The sequence below is a fragment of the Myodes glareolus genome, chromosome 7 (assembly GCF_982192425.1).
Source record: "Myodes glareolus chromosome 7, mMyoGla1.1, whole genome shotgun sequence".
Lineage (NCBI taxonomy): Eukaryota > Metazoa > Chordata > Mammalia > Rodentia > Cricetidae > Myodes > Myodes glareolus.
In genome coordinates this window covers 37580875-37599956 of record NC_142032.1, presented here as the reverse complement: position 1 = coordinate 37599956, position 19082 = coordinate 37580875, and the positions used below count along the sequence as shown (strand labels likewise).

The following is a 19082-nucleotide window of genomic DNA, read 5'->3' as shown; positions in this document are numbered from 1 at the left end:
TTTTTAGATAGCATAAACTAAATGGAACTCAATAAAAATGATTTCAATAGCCAGTACTCCACATAACAGCAAAACTCCAAATAAACACACTATGGTGAATATCCTCTGAGTATTTATTAAGTACATATACTATGAAAATTTACATTACTGGTGTCCTTTTTTGCAAAATCCAGAGTTCTAGTATTTGATATTTCTCATAAGTGATTTCTTTCTTTTTTTTTTTTTTAAAAAAAAATCTGCAAGGGAACAGACGAAGCATGGGAGGTCATGATAGAGGTGGATCAGCCATGGGCCTTGGGACAAGGATGACTACTAGTCAAATGAGAACCCCCGGGCAACACCGTGCAGGAGGCATGCAGCTTACCACCTTATAGTTAGTCTTTACATTAGAAAACAAAGACAGCATTGTTCACTGTGAGCAGGAACAAGAGCCCCATTGGGGTCTGCTGCACAAACAGAAACACCCCAGAATCTGTCCTATCCTAACATCAAATACAACTGCATTGCAGTGGCTGTTGCCCTACAACAGGTTATGAGCTTAGAATGGCATTTCCTATAGGGAGAGTTTTAGGGACACCAATGTAATGTTTACAGGAACTGGGGATCAAAAGGTAGACATTTAGTGGCTGAAAGGTAGAGACAGAGCAGTTGGCCACCCCAAGGCCTCCTCCACAGTGGATGCAGAAAGTGGCCACCTTGCAATGACCCATCAGGAGAAAGACACCGACAAGATGGCTTACTTCCCTGGGGGCTCTCTCTGAAGCTGACTTATTTGCTCAATAATATGTGACATCTTGCAGAAAGTAATAAAGGAATATTTTAAAACATGTATTCCAGAAGTTGAGATGTCTGGAGTCGGGTATATACTATGTTGGGAGGGAGATAATGGTTTATCACTGTACATGCTTATAAATGTGACATGATTATTTAATAACATTCCCTACCTCCGTGTGGTTCAATTTTAAAATCCCAGTGGCAGTCCATTATTAGAAGCTCATTTTTGCTTCTTATGTCATAAGCCACTGCATTGGGGAAGGACAGTATCCAGTTCCAACACTCCCCTTCCCTCTCCCGTGTCCTGGTCGATAACAGCTGACCTCAGGATGCTAAGACGTCATTTCTAAGACTCTAGTTCAGAGGTGTCAGCCACCAGACTATCTTGCTGTTCCTACAGATGAATGTGGAGAATCACAGGTAGAGAGATCTTTCTCTACTTAACAAATACTGGGATTCTGCTCATTAGCATCTTACTTTAGCCAGTTGTGTTCACATCTATTAACTCATTTGATACTTACAGCACTGGGGTATAAGGGAATGTATCCATCATATTTTATGAATGAGGAAAATGAAGACACAGATCAATGTTAAAAAAAAAAAAGAGCCCAAGATTACAGACTGACATAGGCAGAGGAGAACTCACATCCTCCCTCTTCTTCAAAGGCTGAGCCTGGCTTGTTCAAGGACTTTCAGTCTTGTACTAGTAATGTTTAGACCACGGTGTGACAAGCCTGTCCTGTGCCTTGTAAGACACAGTGTCCTTGGCCCCTAACTGCACATAGCTAAGAGCACTATCGCTCAAACTGTGAGAACTTAAAACGTCTCCAGGCCTTAAATGTCTCCATGCACCACAATTTCTGGTTGAGAAGTGGGAGACAGTTTACGGATTATGATGAAACACAAATACTGCTCAAAATGTCACGGGGTCCCTCTTCCTAGAGACTAGGGGAGCTGCTATTCACGGCAACTGCTGCTCAATGCATATACATAGATGTCTAGGCAGTCCCTGCCTGGACAGGAGATAAGTTTGCTGGTTTGAGGGAAGTGGGGTTTGCTTCCTAGAATCAAGGGAAAGAGTGGCCAGGGCACGAGACACAGCCCAGGTCTTTTCCTACTCAAATGATGAAGATGATTTACTCAATGTTTGAATAGGTAATATATTCATATGATTCCAAGTTACGTATGTATGAACACATATGTATACACAGATATGTCTTCCTCCAATTTGGGATCAGCACTCCAGTGTTCTCCCAAGACAGATGTGTGTCTTCACAGAGACTACATAAAGGCGCTTAGGCTGAAACAAGTGCTTCAATTTAGATCAAAGTGTCTTCGGGCCATTACCTTATTCATGTTTCAGAAGTAATAAAAGCCATCTGTCCTTGTAAATGTGGTAAGGGCCAGGCCTCACTTCCCCCCACCTCATCACTGCCTGCTCCACCGACAGAAAAACTGGCTGATGCCTTGCAACAAAACAAAACCGAGGTCTTAAAAAATAAAATAGAGGATGAAAGACAGAGGGACACTTAGGTCGGGGCCTCCCTGATGCTTCCTACCAGACATGGTGAGATTTGGTTAGAGACTCAATGGGATCAAAAGCAGGGGATCTTTAGTCTTCCCTCGCCCGTTCCCACTGCAGCCTGTAGCCCCCAGAACCGACTCTCCCGGGGAGGAAGGGTGCTGTGGACAGGCCTAGAAAGGAGAAGTAGGCTGGAAGGACAAGGTCCAGAGGTGCGGTGATGGAGGCAGAAAGGCAAATGACAACAAACACTTCCCGCACCAGCATGTGCCCCGCAGGCCGGGACACTAGCAATGCCAACGGTGGGAGATCACAACATCAGCAAAGCGTGGCCATCTCCTTGGAAAAGAACTGCTAGGTGATCTGGGATGCATCACTCAGCAATCCTGACATCTGTTGCTTTGGGAGGAATAAGGACTAAGCAGTTTCATCACATTTAAAATGCAGAGGCTTGGGGGGTGGAGAAATGGCTAAATGGTTAAAGAGCACTTGCTCTTGCGGGGGAAATTGGGTTTGGTTCATAACACTCACATTGGGAGGGTCACAACTGCCTATCACACCAGTTCCAAGGGATTAAACACCCTTTTCTGTTCTCTGAAGGTATCAGAATGCATACATATATAATAATTAATATTTAGTGTGTATATATATATATATATTAAATCTTTATAGAAAAATACAGAGGCCAGGCATGGTGGCGCACATCCTTAATTCCAGCAATTGGAGGTAGAGTCAGGCAAATCTCTGTGAATTCAAGGTTAGCCTGATCTACCTAGTGAGTTCCAGGCGATATAATGAGACCCTGTCTTGAAAAAAACAAAATCCATTAAAAAAAAAATGCAGAGGCTTGGCTCTTATTCAAGTGTTGACCATCCCTACAGATGCCTTGCCTTCTACTTGCTTCTAAGTCTCGTATCTGGTCATAAATCCCCCAAGCAACACAATATCCTCTCCTAGTAGCAGGAAAATTCTGGTAGTCACTCCGATCACAAACTTTCAGGTAATTCTTTATTGAGATGCTTTTCAAAATGACTCTTCTTGCTAGGATGGTCACGTTCACCTGATGTTTGAGCCCTGAAGAGCCAGAGGCAGGAGAATTGTGAATTTGAGGCTAGCCTTGACTACATGAGAGAACTTTGCTTGGAAATTTCTTTCGTCCATCTTTTCCTATGTTAGTTTGTGCCCAATTCTTGTCCTCTTGAAAAGAAAAGCCACTCCCACAGTCCCCTGATCTCAGGCACCTTGTGCCACTGCTAGGCGTATATAGCCATCACACCCCGTCACTGTTCTCCACAAGTGTCACAGTGCCTTAGTGCCTACAACCGCACCAATCATCATGGTAACCAACACAAACCTCTTCAAGCTTCAAGTCTGCTAACAGATTAAAAATGGAGTCCCTCAGCCTTCGAGTATGTAAAAGTCATCAAGTCACAATGGTTTTATCCATTGGCGGAATCTGCATGCTGCACACTGACCTGCCAGACAAAATGAGCCCAGTGATTCAGCAGTGGCATGACTTCCAGGCATGATGACTAAGCCCGTTCTGATTGGCTTTGGGGCCTGCTCCCCAGGAGAGAGTTCCTGTACTGTAACCGCGGTCAAAGGCCCCTGGCCAGAGGAGCATAAGCCTCAAGGGAAGTCTCTACTGTTGTTCTGCTAAAGGAACAAGCTGTCAAATGGCCTTCTCAATATTCATGTTTATACACATAGATTAGTGCTGCCCTTGACCCTGGTCAGAGAAGCTTCATTTTACAGCGGGCAGAGACTCATTACTTGTCAAAGCATGGAGAATAAATGACGGTTGCCTGCTCAATCCTAAATGGGATATCTATGTCACAGAGACACACACACACAGACACACACACAGATTATACGTATACAAACACACATATACATACACACACAGATTATACATATACAAACACAAACACACACATACACACACACACCCCTCAGAGAGGAGGGAAAAGGATGTAGCACTATCACCACTATAACACCTATGGGGGAAGTGTACTGAGACTCTCACTCCTGCAGGATGAGCTAGCTATTGGCAGTTAATGGTGATTAGAGGAGGGAGAAGTGACTTTTCTTCAATACTGTCGCCACTGGGAAGTTGCCCATGATGCAGTAAATAACCCGACACCTGTGCACACACAGGCAATCCTAATTAAACACAATAGGCTAATTTTTTGAAAGACATGAAATTAGGAAAAAGATATGGTGGAAAGAAGGGTTCCAGATAGAGAAGGAAACGGGCAAGAAAATGGAACGAGGGGGTTAATACAATCAAAATACATTAGATACATGCATAAAACTGTCAAAGTCAATAAAATTGATTTTAAAATTCAATTTAACAATTACATCAATGAAAATGTAGTTCCTCAGACATGCTTGCCACTTGACAACCTCACAAATCTTACAGCATGGTCTTAGTGCAGGTTATTGAACATTTCTCCTATTCCAAAAAGTTCTACTGTATAACATTGGCCTGGAACATAAGGTTCAATCCTTTTACACCAGCACTAAGGGCTGACTCAGAGTCAAGCCCACACTACCTGCTATGTGTCCCAGATACCAACACTGGGCTGAGCTCAAGTTAGCTTTTCCTGTGCCTCTAGCAAGCCACCCTCACCCAACTGTGTGCCATGCTCATTAGATGCCCATCACAGAGACATTAGGAAATTTCTCTCTCTCTCTCTCTCTCTCTCTCTCTCTCTCTCTCTCTCTCTCTCTCTCGTCTTGGCTATCTTGAAACTTGCCTTATAGATCAAACTGGTTTCAAACACAAATCTGCCTTCCTCTGCCTCTGGAGTGCTGGGGCTAACTAAAGGCATGAGCCACCACTCCTAATGACATTAGGAAATTTTTACCCTAGCAAAATGCTCTCCCAGCTATGGAGAACCTGAAAGACAGCAACGATTTTCCAGATCCTTGGAACTTGGGATGATTAAACAAAATACCTGCTACTTGTCTTGGCATTTATACTTAATACTGGTTTGGATCTTTATTTAGTTCCTTTTTCTTTCCACATGGGACTCTATTTTTCTCCCCAATGAACTGAACAGTATCAGGGAGCAGAGGCAAGTTCTCAAAGGCATTTCTTTTGCATACTTCTCTTTCCTCCTTCGCTTTCTTACAGCAAGAACGTGCCAGAGACTGCAAACTGGCTGCAGCTCGCAGGTGAGAGAGGTCCCACTGGTGTGTTGTTGTGCCCAGGGGGAACTGTAAAACGAGCTTCTGAATTAGTTGATGATTAAAAACTTGGGAGATTTCACATCAAGATTTGTATTGCTGTTTTCCTAATAATTAATTAATTAAATCAGAGTACATGGCAGGCTGGGGTGTCCATTCATGCACAGCTCTGCTAGCAGCAGCTGAGTGCCACCCCTCCCTGAAGGAAGGCATGTATTGCTGACCACAGTTCCCATAGTTAGAGCAAAACCTGTTTCCTGCCTGGCTCCTTTAGGCTTTCGTGTTTACAACTCTAGCGGAAGACATTCAGCAAATTAACTGAGAGTGGAAATCCTAGACTCTGTAAACACAGAGAGGCGGCCATTAATGCCTGCCTTAATGGGCAACATGTTTGCTTTACACAGCTAAAACCCGACTTGTTTTAGCCCTTAGTTGAAGACATTGACCTTATGGCTTTATGCTTAGTTCCTCCTGGGCTTGCCAAGAATTGATAATATACAGTAGAGAAATGGGCAATAGGAAGAACCAAAAGCAGCCAGCATGTGCAAATGATCAAGACGCCAAGAGCATAGAGTTCATGAACACTGACAGTTCCTTACAACACATGGAGATTATTAGACTAAGGAAGCTGCATAGTGCGGGCTGCTGCCCACCTAATCTGGAGCCCCGTACAGAGAGTCCAAGACAACTGGTTAACACTAGTCCACAGTGGCTGCTCTCACCACCTCAGTGGAGGCTACCAGGTTATTTTTCAGGTCTCACTTCTTGTCAGTCAGCTGAAACATTTTCACAAATTCCTTTGGGGTCTTTCTTATTCCTGTCAGTAGACAGGAGAAGGAGCTGTCCTTAAAGGCAACACACGCTTGCTGTCCATCAAAGAAGAACACATAGAAACAAAAAATAGGATACATTAAAACTTCAATAGACAAACCTCCTAATCCCAGGAGAGCAGGAGGGCAAGAACTTTTAAAAGCTGTTAATGTGTAAGGTTGACTTACAAGGGGCGAGAGTGGTGCTTAGGGCCATATTTACCCAATAATGATAGCTTGATTGCTAAGAGTCAAGAATTTAGCAAATTCAGAGAGTGGTAAGATACACTTGAAAGCCTGGAAAAAGAGGTCTGTGGGAAATGGACCGAAGACACAAAATCTAAGAGGATTCAAAAACTTCAGGGAGTAGTTAGTAGCAATGCACGCTGACACCTTTTTTCCTAACTTAGCGACAGAAAGTACTTAGCGTTCTGCAGTGAGTCAAAGGACTCCCTTGCTAGACACGGAACATCACATGCTACTGAGAGTCTTCTTCCATATGAATAATAAGAGAGGCAGAAAAATAACTGTGTCCCCAGACTTATGTTCAAATGGTCCCGGGGGTGTGCAGAAAGATGTCCCTCAAAGATAGCCCCCAACTCCTGGGACCCTATGAATATGTTACGCGGCAATGAAGAGTTTAGGCTAGCAAAATGTTAAGGTTGTTGCTCAACTAACTTTGAAATAAATTCTTTTGCATTATCTGAGAGGGCATGGTGCTACACTGTTCTGTGCAGTAGGAGGAGGATACAGCCCAATAAAGACTCCTCCAGCCACTGCTAGCATTGAGATAGAAGAAGATGCAATCACGGGTACGTCAAGTAACGGCACACAACAAGGACTTGATTGTCCTCTACCAGCTCTGGAAGGAAGGCGGCTCTGTGGACACCAGCGACACCCATCAGACATCGGACCTTTACAACTAGGCAGTGATACGTCTTGTCAGTTAGGCCACCAAGTTTTTGCTTAATTTGGTAGAGCAGCAAGAGAAAGTAGCAATAATGGCTTTGGAGGAAGAAGAGGCCTAGCAACAACCTGGCAAACAGCAGAAGATTGCTCCGACTTTCCGAAGAAAGTGAAAGACTCACCTTTTTGTAGGTTTTTTCTTCGTTTTGTTTTCCGGGTATGGGGTCTCCATTTTCACCAGTTGACGACATCTGCAAAGGAGAAGTATTTCCCTTTGAAATGTGAATGCTACTCTTTCAATGCTACATAGTAATGCTGCTAAAGGAAGAGATACATTTCACACATTGCTTTTGCTGTTGTTACTGCCGTTGTTTCAAAAAAAAAGACAAAGGAAAAAGAAAAAAGAAAATCCAAGAGTATTTATTGGAAGTATACTTAACTCTGTAAGTCTGAAGAATGACGTTGTAGAAACCTAAACCTTTTTCATGTGGGTAGATTTCTTGTTAAAAGCTATTTAAAATTTATTTTGCTTCAGGTTATAAGAGCTCACTGTAAAAATATCTGGAAAGTACCAAAATTATGAATCAGAATGCACACAAAACTCCACTCTTAATATTACTTCCCGAAGCTGCTTCATGATTCCCATGTAAGCACAATGGTCTCTGCTTTTTGACATGTGCATTGTGATATGGAAAATGATAATATCCATCTTGGTGATATTATAAGCGTATGTCCCTTTTATGATAAAAAGAAAAATCCTCCCTGGGAAAAGAATATTTTCTTTCAGAAGCAAGGAGACATCACTGTGTGAATCCAATTGTGTGCCAGCACTTTAGTTAATAATGCTAATATTGATGAATTGTTGGGTGGCTGAAAAAAAATCTGCTTCTACAAATAATATAGTAATTATCTGTGCTTATATCTTTGTCCAATACCAATGTTACCTTGGATTCAATCCTGGAATGACTAAGTCATACCCCAGTATTAACTTGTACCAGTAAATATAAGTAAAAATAAGTAAACTTATACTAGTAAATCGCCTTCCAAGAAGTCTGCACCCATTCCTAACCCTGCCTACAGTGAGTAGGAGCCTGTCTTGCCGAGCAGAAACGACAACTCTATTTTAGATATCTTTGGTAATCTGATGGGTCAAGTAAGGGCTCTCCTCATTTTAATTTTCAGTGTGGAACATTACTAGTGACGATTAAATTTTCCCCACACCATTGTTAGCTCTTTGTGTGTTTTCTTTTGAGTTTCCCCTACTTCTGCTAATGTATCTCTTCGGGTCTTAGTGTCCTAGTTCTGTTGGGTTTGGGAGATGCTGTCTCCGTGACTCCACCGCCTCTGTGGCTTACAGCCTTTCTCCTCTTCTTTCATACAGATCCCTGAGCCCTGAGGGGAGAGGTTTGATGAAGACAGATCATCCAGGTTGAATGCTTCAAAGATTCTCACTCTCTGTTCACTGCCCAGTTTGGAACTCTTTGCTAATTACCATCGACTCCAAGAATACTTCAGGAGCTTAAACTACATGAAGGGCATTTAACACCCCGGGGAGAGACAGATCTGGCTTTGCTACAAGCCTTCGAATCCTGGGCTTTTATAAGTTCAGTATTTGTGGTGCCAAAGAATTAGCCAGTCATGTCTCCACACCTGAACTAAATAACTGAGTTCACCCTTGATGCAGGGTGCCCAACATGACTAAGACCATTCAGGAGAACGAATATATGGAATTAGATGAGCCCGCTGGGTCCAGTGCTACCACAATCATCCGTCCACTCCCTGTCTTATCTTCTTAACTCTCATATGGACTCCATTCAACCTGTCAATATTAGAACTGGGAGTCTACAAAGACCTCTGTTTCCCAAAATGTCTGCTTTATTTGTTTAAAAAGAAACTGTTCCCCCCCCCCCCCACCACCCCAGTTTCCTTAGAATAGTACTTTAATGGGTTCTGAATAAAATGCTAGGAAGATTAAAATGCTTGAAAGACTTAGCAATATCAGCGTGGGACAAAAAGCCGACCTCTAGTCGCTCACCAGAGCCGAGAGAAGGATCTCCCTGAACCATGGGTGCTGTGTGAGCAGCTGCACTTCTCAGACCCTTGGCTTTGAAAATGGAAACCCTTCAACAGCCTCTCTGCAGGGAGCTGAGAAACAACCTCTGGGAAATGGACTCACTGACGTGAATGAAGGGCAGGGAGCAGAGAGTCTCAAGGTACATTTCATTACTCTGTAAGTCACTCCTGACGCGACAACAGGGAAGAGGAGGTGGACACTACACCAGCTTACTCAATTCATTTCAATTCCTCTTCAGAAGCACAAAACAGATAAAGGAGGGCCATGGTAGTGATGGGTGCCTTATTCATTGTTGATAGTACTTCTGCCCCAACCCTGGGGTAGTGTTAGAAACAAAATCACTGATCAATATTTAGTATTCATACTCCACCCCTTCAGTGCCCCTAAAGGGTCAACTGAACTCAAAGGTGTTGCTTTTTCTCACCCTGTTGCTGTGATAGAATACTATGATCAAAGCCACTTAAGGGAGAAAGGTCTGATTTTAGTTCAAAGTACAGTTCATCCCTGTGGGGAAATCAACGCCCAGGAGCCTGAAGCAGCTACCCACATTATGTCTCTAACAGGCAGAGAAAGCAATGATTTACTTGCCTGTTTTCAGTTTACTCTTTCTACAGTCCAGGATCACTGCTCAAGGAGCACAAAAATTCTCATGCACTGTGGCCAGTCCACCCACCTGTCACTGCAACCAAGATAATCCCCCAGCAGCAGCCCAGAGGACAGGCTCCCAGGAGATTCCAGACCTCCCAAGATGACAACACTAAGGGCCACAAACTACAAAGGACTATTAAACTGGGCACAGTGGGGTTCCTCTCTGCTCTTACTTGGGCTTGTTATGTTTCTGCACTGGGTACAATGCGTACTTGCAAGTGTGAGCCAAGATAAGCAAAGATGACGACATTGCAATCATCCTATTTCTATAAAAGAAAGGAGGGAAGACATTCTGAGAAGCACCGGTGATTTACCCAAAGATGACTGCAAATGAATCCAGCATTCTTTTTAATACTTGCTGTAGAGTATTTGTTTAAAGTTAAGGAGAATGCTAAGGAGATTAAAAATTAGCCAAGCATCCTGATTCATGGCATGTTCCTCCCTTGCCATGCTTTGCCCCTCCACACGCAGACATTAAAATCTTTCCATGTCCTGTGTGTTTGAAATTCGATACAGTCCAAGGTAAACATCATGAACTAGGTAGGTAAATAAAGACACAGTAGAAAAATTAAGTGCTGTATAGAGCATCTGTCAGGATTAGGGATACAGAATACATTTCCTTACCTTTGTAAAGAAAACGACAAGTCATCTGCAGTTGGTCGTGACAGGTGGCCTATTCATTGTTGACACTGCTTCTGTCCCTCCAGGTTTCTGTCAGAAAAAAGATCATTGGTCAATATTAAGTGACATCCTCACTTCTTCCCCCAAAGGATGAGCTGTGGCTCTAGGGTTGAGTAGTGAGACTAGAGGAAGGGGGTGCACAGGAGGGAGTAAATACAGTGGGTAACAAGAGGATAAACCACAGGACCCAATATGTACTAAAGAAACTTTCGCATCCAATTTAACTTCCAAGTCCCTACTTGGCTCAGCAAAGGACAACACGATTGGCTTCTAGATAGAGTCTCCAACAGATAAAAGCAGTAACATAAAACATAGAGGATGGACAAGATATTCCCCTACTAGTTTTCATACAGGATTCTTTTCTTGACACGTGAATAATCTTTCAGCAGTAGTTATATGATAAGTTGTTTTTTTTTTAAAATCAGAGTTGCTTAGATGATATACCCCAAACAATACCTCTACAAACTTTTGGCTATAATTACATATAGTATAGAAGAGACGTCATCTCATTGTAATAATTTTTTTTCAGCACTAGAGACCTAACCCAGGCAAGTGTTTTATCATGAACCTAAACCCCCACAGCTTTTATTGTATGCCCATGCAAGGTCTTGCTAAGTTTCCCAGGTAGCCTTGATTTGCAATATTCCTACCTCAAGTCCCAGAGTATCAGGAATTACAGGTACAAACCACTATGCCTTGATCATACTCAACTTTTAAACTGTAGATAGGTATAATGTAGAAATAAATTAGGTCTTACACTCATATCCCCCTAGAGATAATCAATGCCGACAATTTTGCTGCATTGCTATAAAAACATCTCCACTATGCTTGTTACTTGTACATATGTGTGTGTGTGTGTGTGTGTGTGCGCACACACACACACACACACACAACTTCCACTTGCTTTTAGCAGTACTGATTAATATATGTGTATATTACATCTAAAATATATATATATATATACACACACACACACACACACACACACACATATAGATACATCTCCCTGTTTAAAAGTATCTGTACAGTAGAGATTAAATAACTGTGGACATCCTTAAATGGAATATCTGTATCAGCTCACCCACCCGCAATAATTCAGGGGATATCATGGAAGAGGGGACAGAGAGATCACAGGAGTCAGAGGTTGGGGGAATTGGGCAAACCTGTGTCTCCTGGATATGACATCATCATGATGACATCATGAATGCATTGCAGTTGTGCCCTGCCCAAGACAATTTAAAAAGTATACACTCAAGAGTGACCCTGGATACTTTGTCATCAGGTTTTGGTACTAAGGATACATTTCATGAAACGCAAGGCTTTATATGCAACCAGTTTTTTTTTTATTCAACTCTTGGAAATTGTAACATCTCTGGATAAAAATTTAACAACTAGCAATTTGTTAGAAAACCATTCATTTTACTTAGATTTTAAATTTTATTGCCATAAACAGCAATAAACCAAAAAAAATCCCAGAACAAACAAATAAGAGAAGCCAGGCAGTGGTGGTGCACACCTTTAATCCCAGCACTTAGAAAGCAGAGACAAGTGGATCTCGCTGAGTTCGAGGCCAGCCTTGTCTACAAAGCAAATTCTAGAACAGCCAGAACTGTTACACAAGAAACCTTGCCTTGAAAAACTAAAACAATTTTTTTCTATTGCCATAAAGTTTTCATTATACTGTTATTGAATTATTTTCACCATTTGCACACTGACAAACATCTGCTTCCTTATTTCCGATGTTCTGTGTATATATACAGACTCAACAACTGTAAACAGCATTTTTATTATTGAAATTCTTTCTAATTCTGTGTGCATTTCCATTCACTGTAGTTTTTTTTAAAGGAAGAGCCATTTGATTTTCTATCAACTCACCTTCCAAAAGCATTAATTTAATGCATACCTATATTGTAAAAAATAAAACTAGGGAGCTGGAGAGATGGCTCAATGGCTAAGAGCACTTAATGCTCTTGCAGAAGACCCAGGTTCCGTTCCCAGAATCCACATGACAGCTCACAACTGCCTGTAACTCCAGTTCCAAAGCCCTCCGCTAGGCTCCAAGGGCTCCACCACAGACTGAGTGCACAGGAACTCACAGAAAATAAATAAGCACAATTTGAAAAAGAAATAATTAGGATTGGGGAAGTTCCCAAAACTATTTGCAGATAACTAAGCATATGAGAAAGAAAAACTAGAACAAAAATACTCAGTTTTATAGACTTACTAACATGAGATTAGAGCCTGAAAATTGTATACAGTTTCTGAAGCTGAAAACAAACTACTTATTCATTCATTGATTTATTGTCTTTTGGTTTTTGTTTTTGAGACAGGGTTTCTCTGTGTAGCCCTAGCTCTCCTGGAACTAGCTGGCCTTGAACTCAGAGATCTGCCTGTCTCTGCCTCCCTAGTGCTGGGATTAAAAGCGTGCACTACCATTCCCTGGCTTGTTCAGTTATTTTTATCAACAGCATTATATGACTTTAAGACTCTGTTTTTTTCAAGGAGAAAATTCAATTAAAATTAATTTTACTTAAAAATAGGCTTGTGTTCAGCTTCTCTCCCGCACATTCTGAATATATATATTTAATTATATATATTAATTATATATATATGTTAATATATATATTAATTAAAAAAATTATTTCTGGGGCTAGAGAGATGGCTCATAGGTTAAGAGCACTGACTGCTCTTCCAGAGGTCCTGAGTTCAATTCCCAGCAACCACATGGTGGCTCACAACCATCTGTAATGAGATCTGGTGCCCACTTCTGGTCTGCAAGTATACATGTAAGCAGAACACTGTATATGTAATAAATAAAGATTTAAAAAATTATTTCTGATTGCATAAAATGCAAAGTTTTGAAGATTAAAAAAAAATCTCGTTCAGAATCTCATGAACTATCCACGAGAACTGGTGAAGATTATTAGGTCTACAATACCAACTACTGGTCAACCCCCGGCAGGCTCAGCTACCGGCACTCTGTTTTTTCTAGTTCCCTCAAGAGAAACTCTCAACAGAGTAATTCCTAAATATATTTAGAAGTAAAATGAGAGCTTTTGCTAAGCAGTCTTTAGAATTTACAGTTCTTATTTTATCCCGAAGCCCAAACGTACTCCAAATCTAATTAGCATATTAGCTTGGTCATGCACAGTTGTATGCAATTCTCTAAACTCACAGCACATCCCAAGCCCTATTCCCCCAGGCTTAGGAAAACAGGATTGGTCATACCCACTTAAGAACAATTAAATCTAATGCTGGTTGCGAATGTTTTGGTCTAGGTTCCAACCATGAAGTTTACGGATATCTGCATATTTCATCTTGATTTTCCAAAGTGGCCAAAGGGAGTTCTTCACAACTTAACTTTACCTGGCTGAAGCAGAAGAAGCAAGAACGTCATCACCAGACCTTCATTTCCAGTGATTTCTAATTTATCTTAAAAGAAGGCTGCCTGAGGATTTCGTTTTACCAGCCACCAAAGCCAGCGGGGCTGAGTCAGCCATGGTGGTGGTGTGATGATGAAGCTGGCCTTTGTGACTGAGTCAGGACGTGCCCGCCCAGTGCCCTTCCTTGTGTCTACCACTCAGGCGGCTCATAGATTCCAGGGCCTCCTTCACCTTCAGGGCAGAGGTGCCATTGATTTCCTGACTATTCCCCTTCTTTAAGCTACTTCTCAATCTCCTTCAAGACAAGATTTGAAGCCAACATTCTTGAACTGGTGGAAGTTGCGTCAATCTGATGTATTCAAGAATAACTGGGGGCTTCAGGAAAAGATATTCTGTAGAACACCTTCCATTTGGTTATTAGTACTTTTGCTTCTCCTGTTAATAATTCTTCCTTGCTCTGGGTTCAATCCCCAGTACTGCAAAAGACATAGTCCTTCTTTTTGGAGGGGTTTAAAACTTTGATATAATATTTTGTTTTCCATTCTTTTTAGAAAAAAGTACATAGCATTCCTCACCATGTTAATGATATCCCCATTAAGTGTATGTTTTTGTTTTGATGGTGTGTCAGGCAGCCCAGGCTAGCCTCCAACTTGATATGATGTTGCTAGTCACTTGAATTTATGATCTTCCAGCCTTTGCTTCCAGAGTACTGGGATTAAAGGCATATATCAGAGCATGTGGGCTTCATGTGGTATTGAGGATCGAATGCAGGGCTAGTTAAATACTAGTAACTGAGACAGGATCTTGCTATACTGTTCAGACTGTCTTGAATTAATTGCTCCGGTCTCAGCCTCCTGAGTGCTGAGATTACACATAAGCCTCTCCAGAGACCCGGCAACTTCATCCTCACTTGAGATCACGTGCAAAAATACTTGAAGTAAGGCCGTGTGTGTGTGTGTGTGTGTGTGTGTGAGAAAGAGAGAGAGAGAGAGAGAGAGAGAGAGAGAGAGAGAGAGAGAGAGAGAAAGAGAGAGAGAGAGAGAGCACAATTCTCACAACACGGTTAACTCTTCATAAATATTATGCACTCAATATTTAATATCAAAAACTTAAATATCATACACCTGCTTCTACAGAATCCAACCTGTAACCTCTCTAACCTCTATTTTCTCTTCCTTAGCACAGACAGGCACATTTGGGACGCTTTTCCTTCTCTCTTTTCCCAGTATATTCCATCTTTCACACACGTTCTCATCCTCAGCGCCACTTCCGCTTCAAAGAGTGGTAATGATTGACAGCTCAGTTACACTATCATCATTTCGACTTGACCATACATGGTGATGGCTGATTGTTATTGTCGACTGGGCTGGATTTAAACTCATCTAGAAGACATACCTTAAGAGTCTGGAAGAGATTCCAGAGAGGTTTAACTGGGGAGGGAGGACACATCCTGAAGGTGGGTGGCACTAGCCTGTGGGCTGGGGTTTGGACTGAATATAAAGTGGAAAGGAGAAAGTGAGCTGAGTAACCAGTGTCCATCAGACTTGGCTCTCTGGCTACAGTGACCATCTACCCACATTCCTGCTTCTATGCCTTCCCTCCCTAAAGGACGGTAGCCTCTGGGGCTGTGGGGCAAAGTTAACCCTCCCTTCCTTGGACTGCTTTTGTCCAGTAGCTTGTCATAGCAAAGCAAAAAAGTACCCAATGCATTTGATAGGCTGGCTGCTTACTATGTTCTTTGTAGCTTTTGGTTCAATTCTCACTTGATGGAAATACTTCTGGTAGTTCCTCCAGGAGCGGCACATCTGCCCTTCATCCCCATGAACACATCTTTTGGGCAGTAGATTGCTCTTAGCTCCCTAGCCTTTTCCTTCATCTCTATTGGGTCCCTCGTTTATAGGTCAACACGTTCACATTAGGGCCTCATGAGCCTGTGTTGGGACTCACTTCCCTTCATCATCTGGAAAGCGGTGTGTTTTCTTTTTCAACACACAGTTCAAAATTCCTCGATGACCAGGCTTTTGTTTGTCATTCATCTTCCCTGGTAAAGTGAAATCGACAAGAAACTACTGTGTGGAGGGAGACCCCAGTTGGCAGCTATTTGATGATCTGACAGAAACCATGAAGAAAATGTAGATGCTGTCAGTGAGGAACAGACTGCATTATATTACAGGCAGTCCTCCGTGGATAGCATTCTTCACGACCAACCTTTTGATAAGAACAGGACAGGGTTGCATTCATAGTATCTGCAAGGGCACAGAATGCAGAAAATCCAAAGGCTGCTTAAGGAAATAATCTCCATAGGAAATGTGTTGAAATGTAATCTGACCCACGATTCCAAGCTAAAACTCATAAAAAAAAAACCTTCTGAAATTATACAGAACCATCTTCTACTGTATATAGTCAGATACTGAGATCAAAAGCTGGTTAACATAACACAAGCCAAGAAGTGAGAAGGTCTGTTGTCGTTTCTGAAACTGATTCCATACTCATGGTTCTGGTGTGTATTATCTGGATCCTGCACCTGTATTTCTGGTGTGTACTCTCTGGATTCTGTACCCGTGGTTCTGGTGTGTACTATCTGGATCCTGTACCTGTGCTTCTGGTGTGTACTATCCAGATCCCGTAGCTGTATTTCTGGTGTGTACTTTCTGGATTCTGTACCTGCGGTTCTGGTGTGTACTTTCTGGATTCTGTACCTGTGCTTCTGGTGTGTACTATTTGGATTCTGCACCTGTGTTTCTGGTGTGTACTATCTGGATCCTGTACCTGTGTTTCTGGTGTGTACCATCTGGATCCTGTACCTGTGTTTCTGGTGTGTACTATCCAGATCCCGTAGCTGTATTTCTGGTGTGTACTTTCTGGATTCTGTACCTGCGGTTCTGGTGTGTACTATCTGGATCCTGTACCTGTGTTTCTGGTGTGTACTATCTGGATCCTGCACCTGTATTTCTGGTGTGTACTATCTGGATTCTGTTATCTTAGAGAACAAATAATTTGGGTGCCAGGGAGAAGGCTCAGTTGATAAAGTGCTTCCCGTATGAGCACAAGGATTTGGGTTTGGTCTCCTCGCCCATGTAAAATGCCAGGCATGACGGGCGGCACACACTTGCAATCCTAGTGTTGGGGAGGCCAGCAGGCCGAGCTCTGGAGCTCACTGGCCGGTCAGCATAGTGGAATTGGTTAGCCAGGGTCCACTAAGAAACTGTCTCAAAAAACTGGGTAGATGGATCCTGAGGAACACCTGAGGTTGGCCTCTGACTTCACGTGTGTGTACACTAACATATGTCTGTGCCCACACACTTTTGGCCTGGCACACATATATCCTCTCATGTACAGAAAGGATAAATCATTTATACTATGCTTTTAAGTTAAAAAAATTAAGAGAACGTGGTACCAATGTAGTCACAAATTCCTAAGCTCAAGTGATTCTCCTGCCTCAGATTACCAAGGGCTAGGTGGACCAGTGAATGCCATCAAGCTTAATGGCTGAGGTTTTCATTTACTATGAGTCAGTATGACAAGTGGAATGATGTCACACGCATTATCTCACTTAATATTGCAAACAGCTTCTCAGCATTCCTCAATTCAGCCTCTGTCATTGCTTTAATATTTATTCTTACTTTTAATTATGTGTGTGCATGCTTCTATGTGGAGGTATGTGCACATGAGTTGAAGCCGCCCATAGAAGGCTTTGGCTATCCTGGAGCTAGAGTTACAGGTAGTTGTGAGCCACTGGATACGGGCATGGGAACTGAAATCAGGTCCTCTGTAAGAGCCACATAGGTTTTCAATAGTTGAGCCATCTCTTTAGCCCCTAAAAAGGATGGGATACAGTCACTTTAGGGAAAGTACTCTCATTGGAAGGTTGATTTGAAAACAGGGAGGCCATGGTTGGTAAATGAACCTAGTGAGGGCCCCCATCCTCACCTCAAGAACCCCTCACTTCAGTGTGGGAAGTTTTGAAAACTCAAATTCTTGGGCCACAAAAGCAAGTAACTAATTACAATGCATGCATAGCTAGAACAATGAACCACCATTTCAGCATGCCTTACAGGCTTGGAGACCATGTAAACTACTAAAGGAACACTTCAAGAGTGTTATCAGAGGCTACTAGAGAAAGCAGAACCACACGGAGTAAAGAGAAGCAATTTAATGCATGGAATTGATTATCAAAGTGCTAGGTGAGTTGAAAAGCTAAGCAAGGGTTGGGTGTGCTGGTGTACACCTTTAATTCTAGCACTTTAGAAGCAGATGCAACAGAATCTTCCGTGAGTTCAAAGCCAGGTTGGTCTATAAGGTGAGTTCCAGGCCAACCAGGGTTATAGAGGGAGAAGCTGTCTTTTAAAAAAAAATGCTAACCAAGAGGTAGTGGTTAAAGACAGGCAGAGATGGATGGGTACCACTAGGAAGTCACTGTTGCTTTCCGGGTCAGAGGCTCAAGGGAAGATGGTGCTAAGAGATTTAAAAGGCAGAGGGGTCTGTTGAGGCCTGAACACCATGGCAAGGGCTGAGGCATGGACTGTAGTAACTTCTCAGCATGTTTGGGTAAGATCAAGGCTGTTGGGCTAGAACCTCCAGCTCACTCCTGCTTGATCCAGAAAGTCCCATTGTTCTCTCTCCAAACCCTACCCTCTCAGAGATTCTCCAAGAAAAAAAAGGGCCAAAAAGTCCAGTTCTAAATTCTTGGAGGCTACAGCAGCTCCTCCCCTGAAGTTGCCAGCTGCCCAAGTCCCTGCCTAAAGTGTTCAGCTTTTGACCATACTTGAGTACAAATCCATTGTGTGGCAGAAACATCATCACCCCTTTGCCTACAACCCATATAAGCTTCCTGCTTTAGTTAGGGAGCCTGACTTCTCTTGTCTCCATCTCTGGGACTAGAGAACTCACCCGGGAGTTCCTTTGCTCAAATAATCAGTTCTTTTACTTTTACAGCTTGGCTTGATCTGGCTTGCTGTATTGACGGAGACACCTATTATTGGGGTACAGAAAAACCCATACTTGGCAGAATGCAGAAACTAAACTACAGTTGAGGTTCCTAAGGACCACCAGCTGAAACCACCTGATCCCAGGGACTACTTGAGCTAGGCAGA

The 19082-nt window shown here is 42.4% G+C and overlaps 1 protein-coding gene across 1 annotated transcript in view; it reads right to left on the bottom strand.

Moving 5' to 3' along the window:
- The window catches only part of Pip5k1b (phosphatidylinositol-4-phosphate 5-kinase type 1 beta), a 256047-nt gene that overhangs the window by 137759 nt on the left and 99206 nt on the right, over positions 1-19082 (bottom strand). Inside the window, exons 2-3 of the mRNA XM_048438730.3 lie at positions 10550-10636; positions 7386-7454 (exon numbers count right to left, since the gene is read on the bottom strand). Coding sequence (XP_048294687.3) covers positions 7386-7454 — 69 coding nt within the window. The 5' untranslated portion in view covers positions 10550-10636. The remainder of the gene's footprint in view (positions 1-7385; positions 7455-10549; positions 10637-19082) is intronic.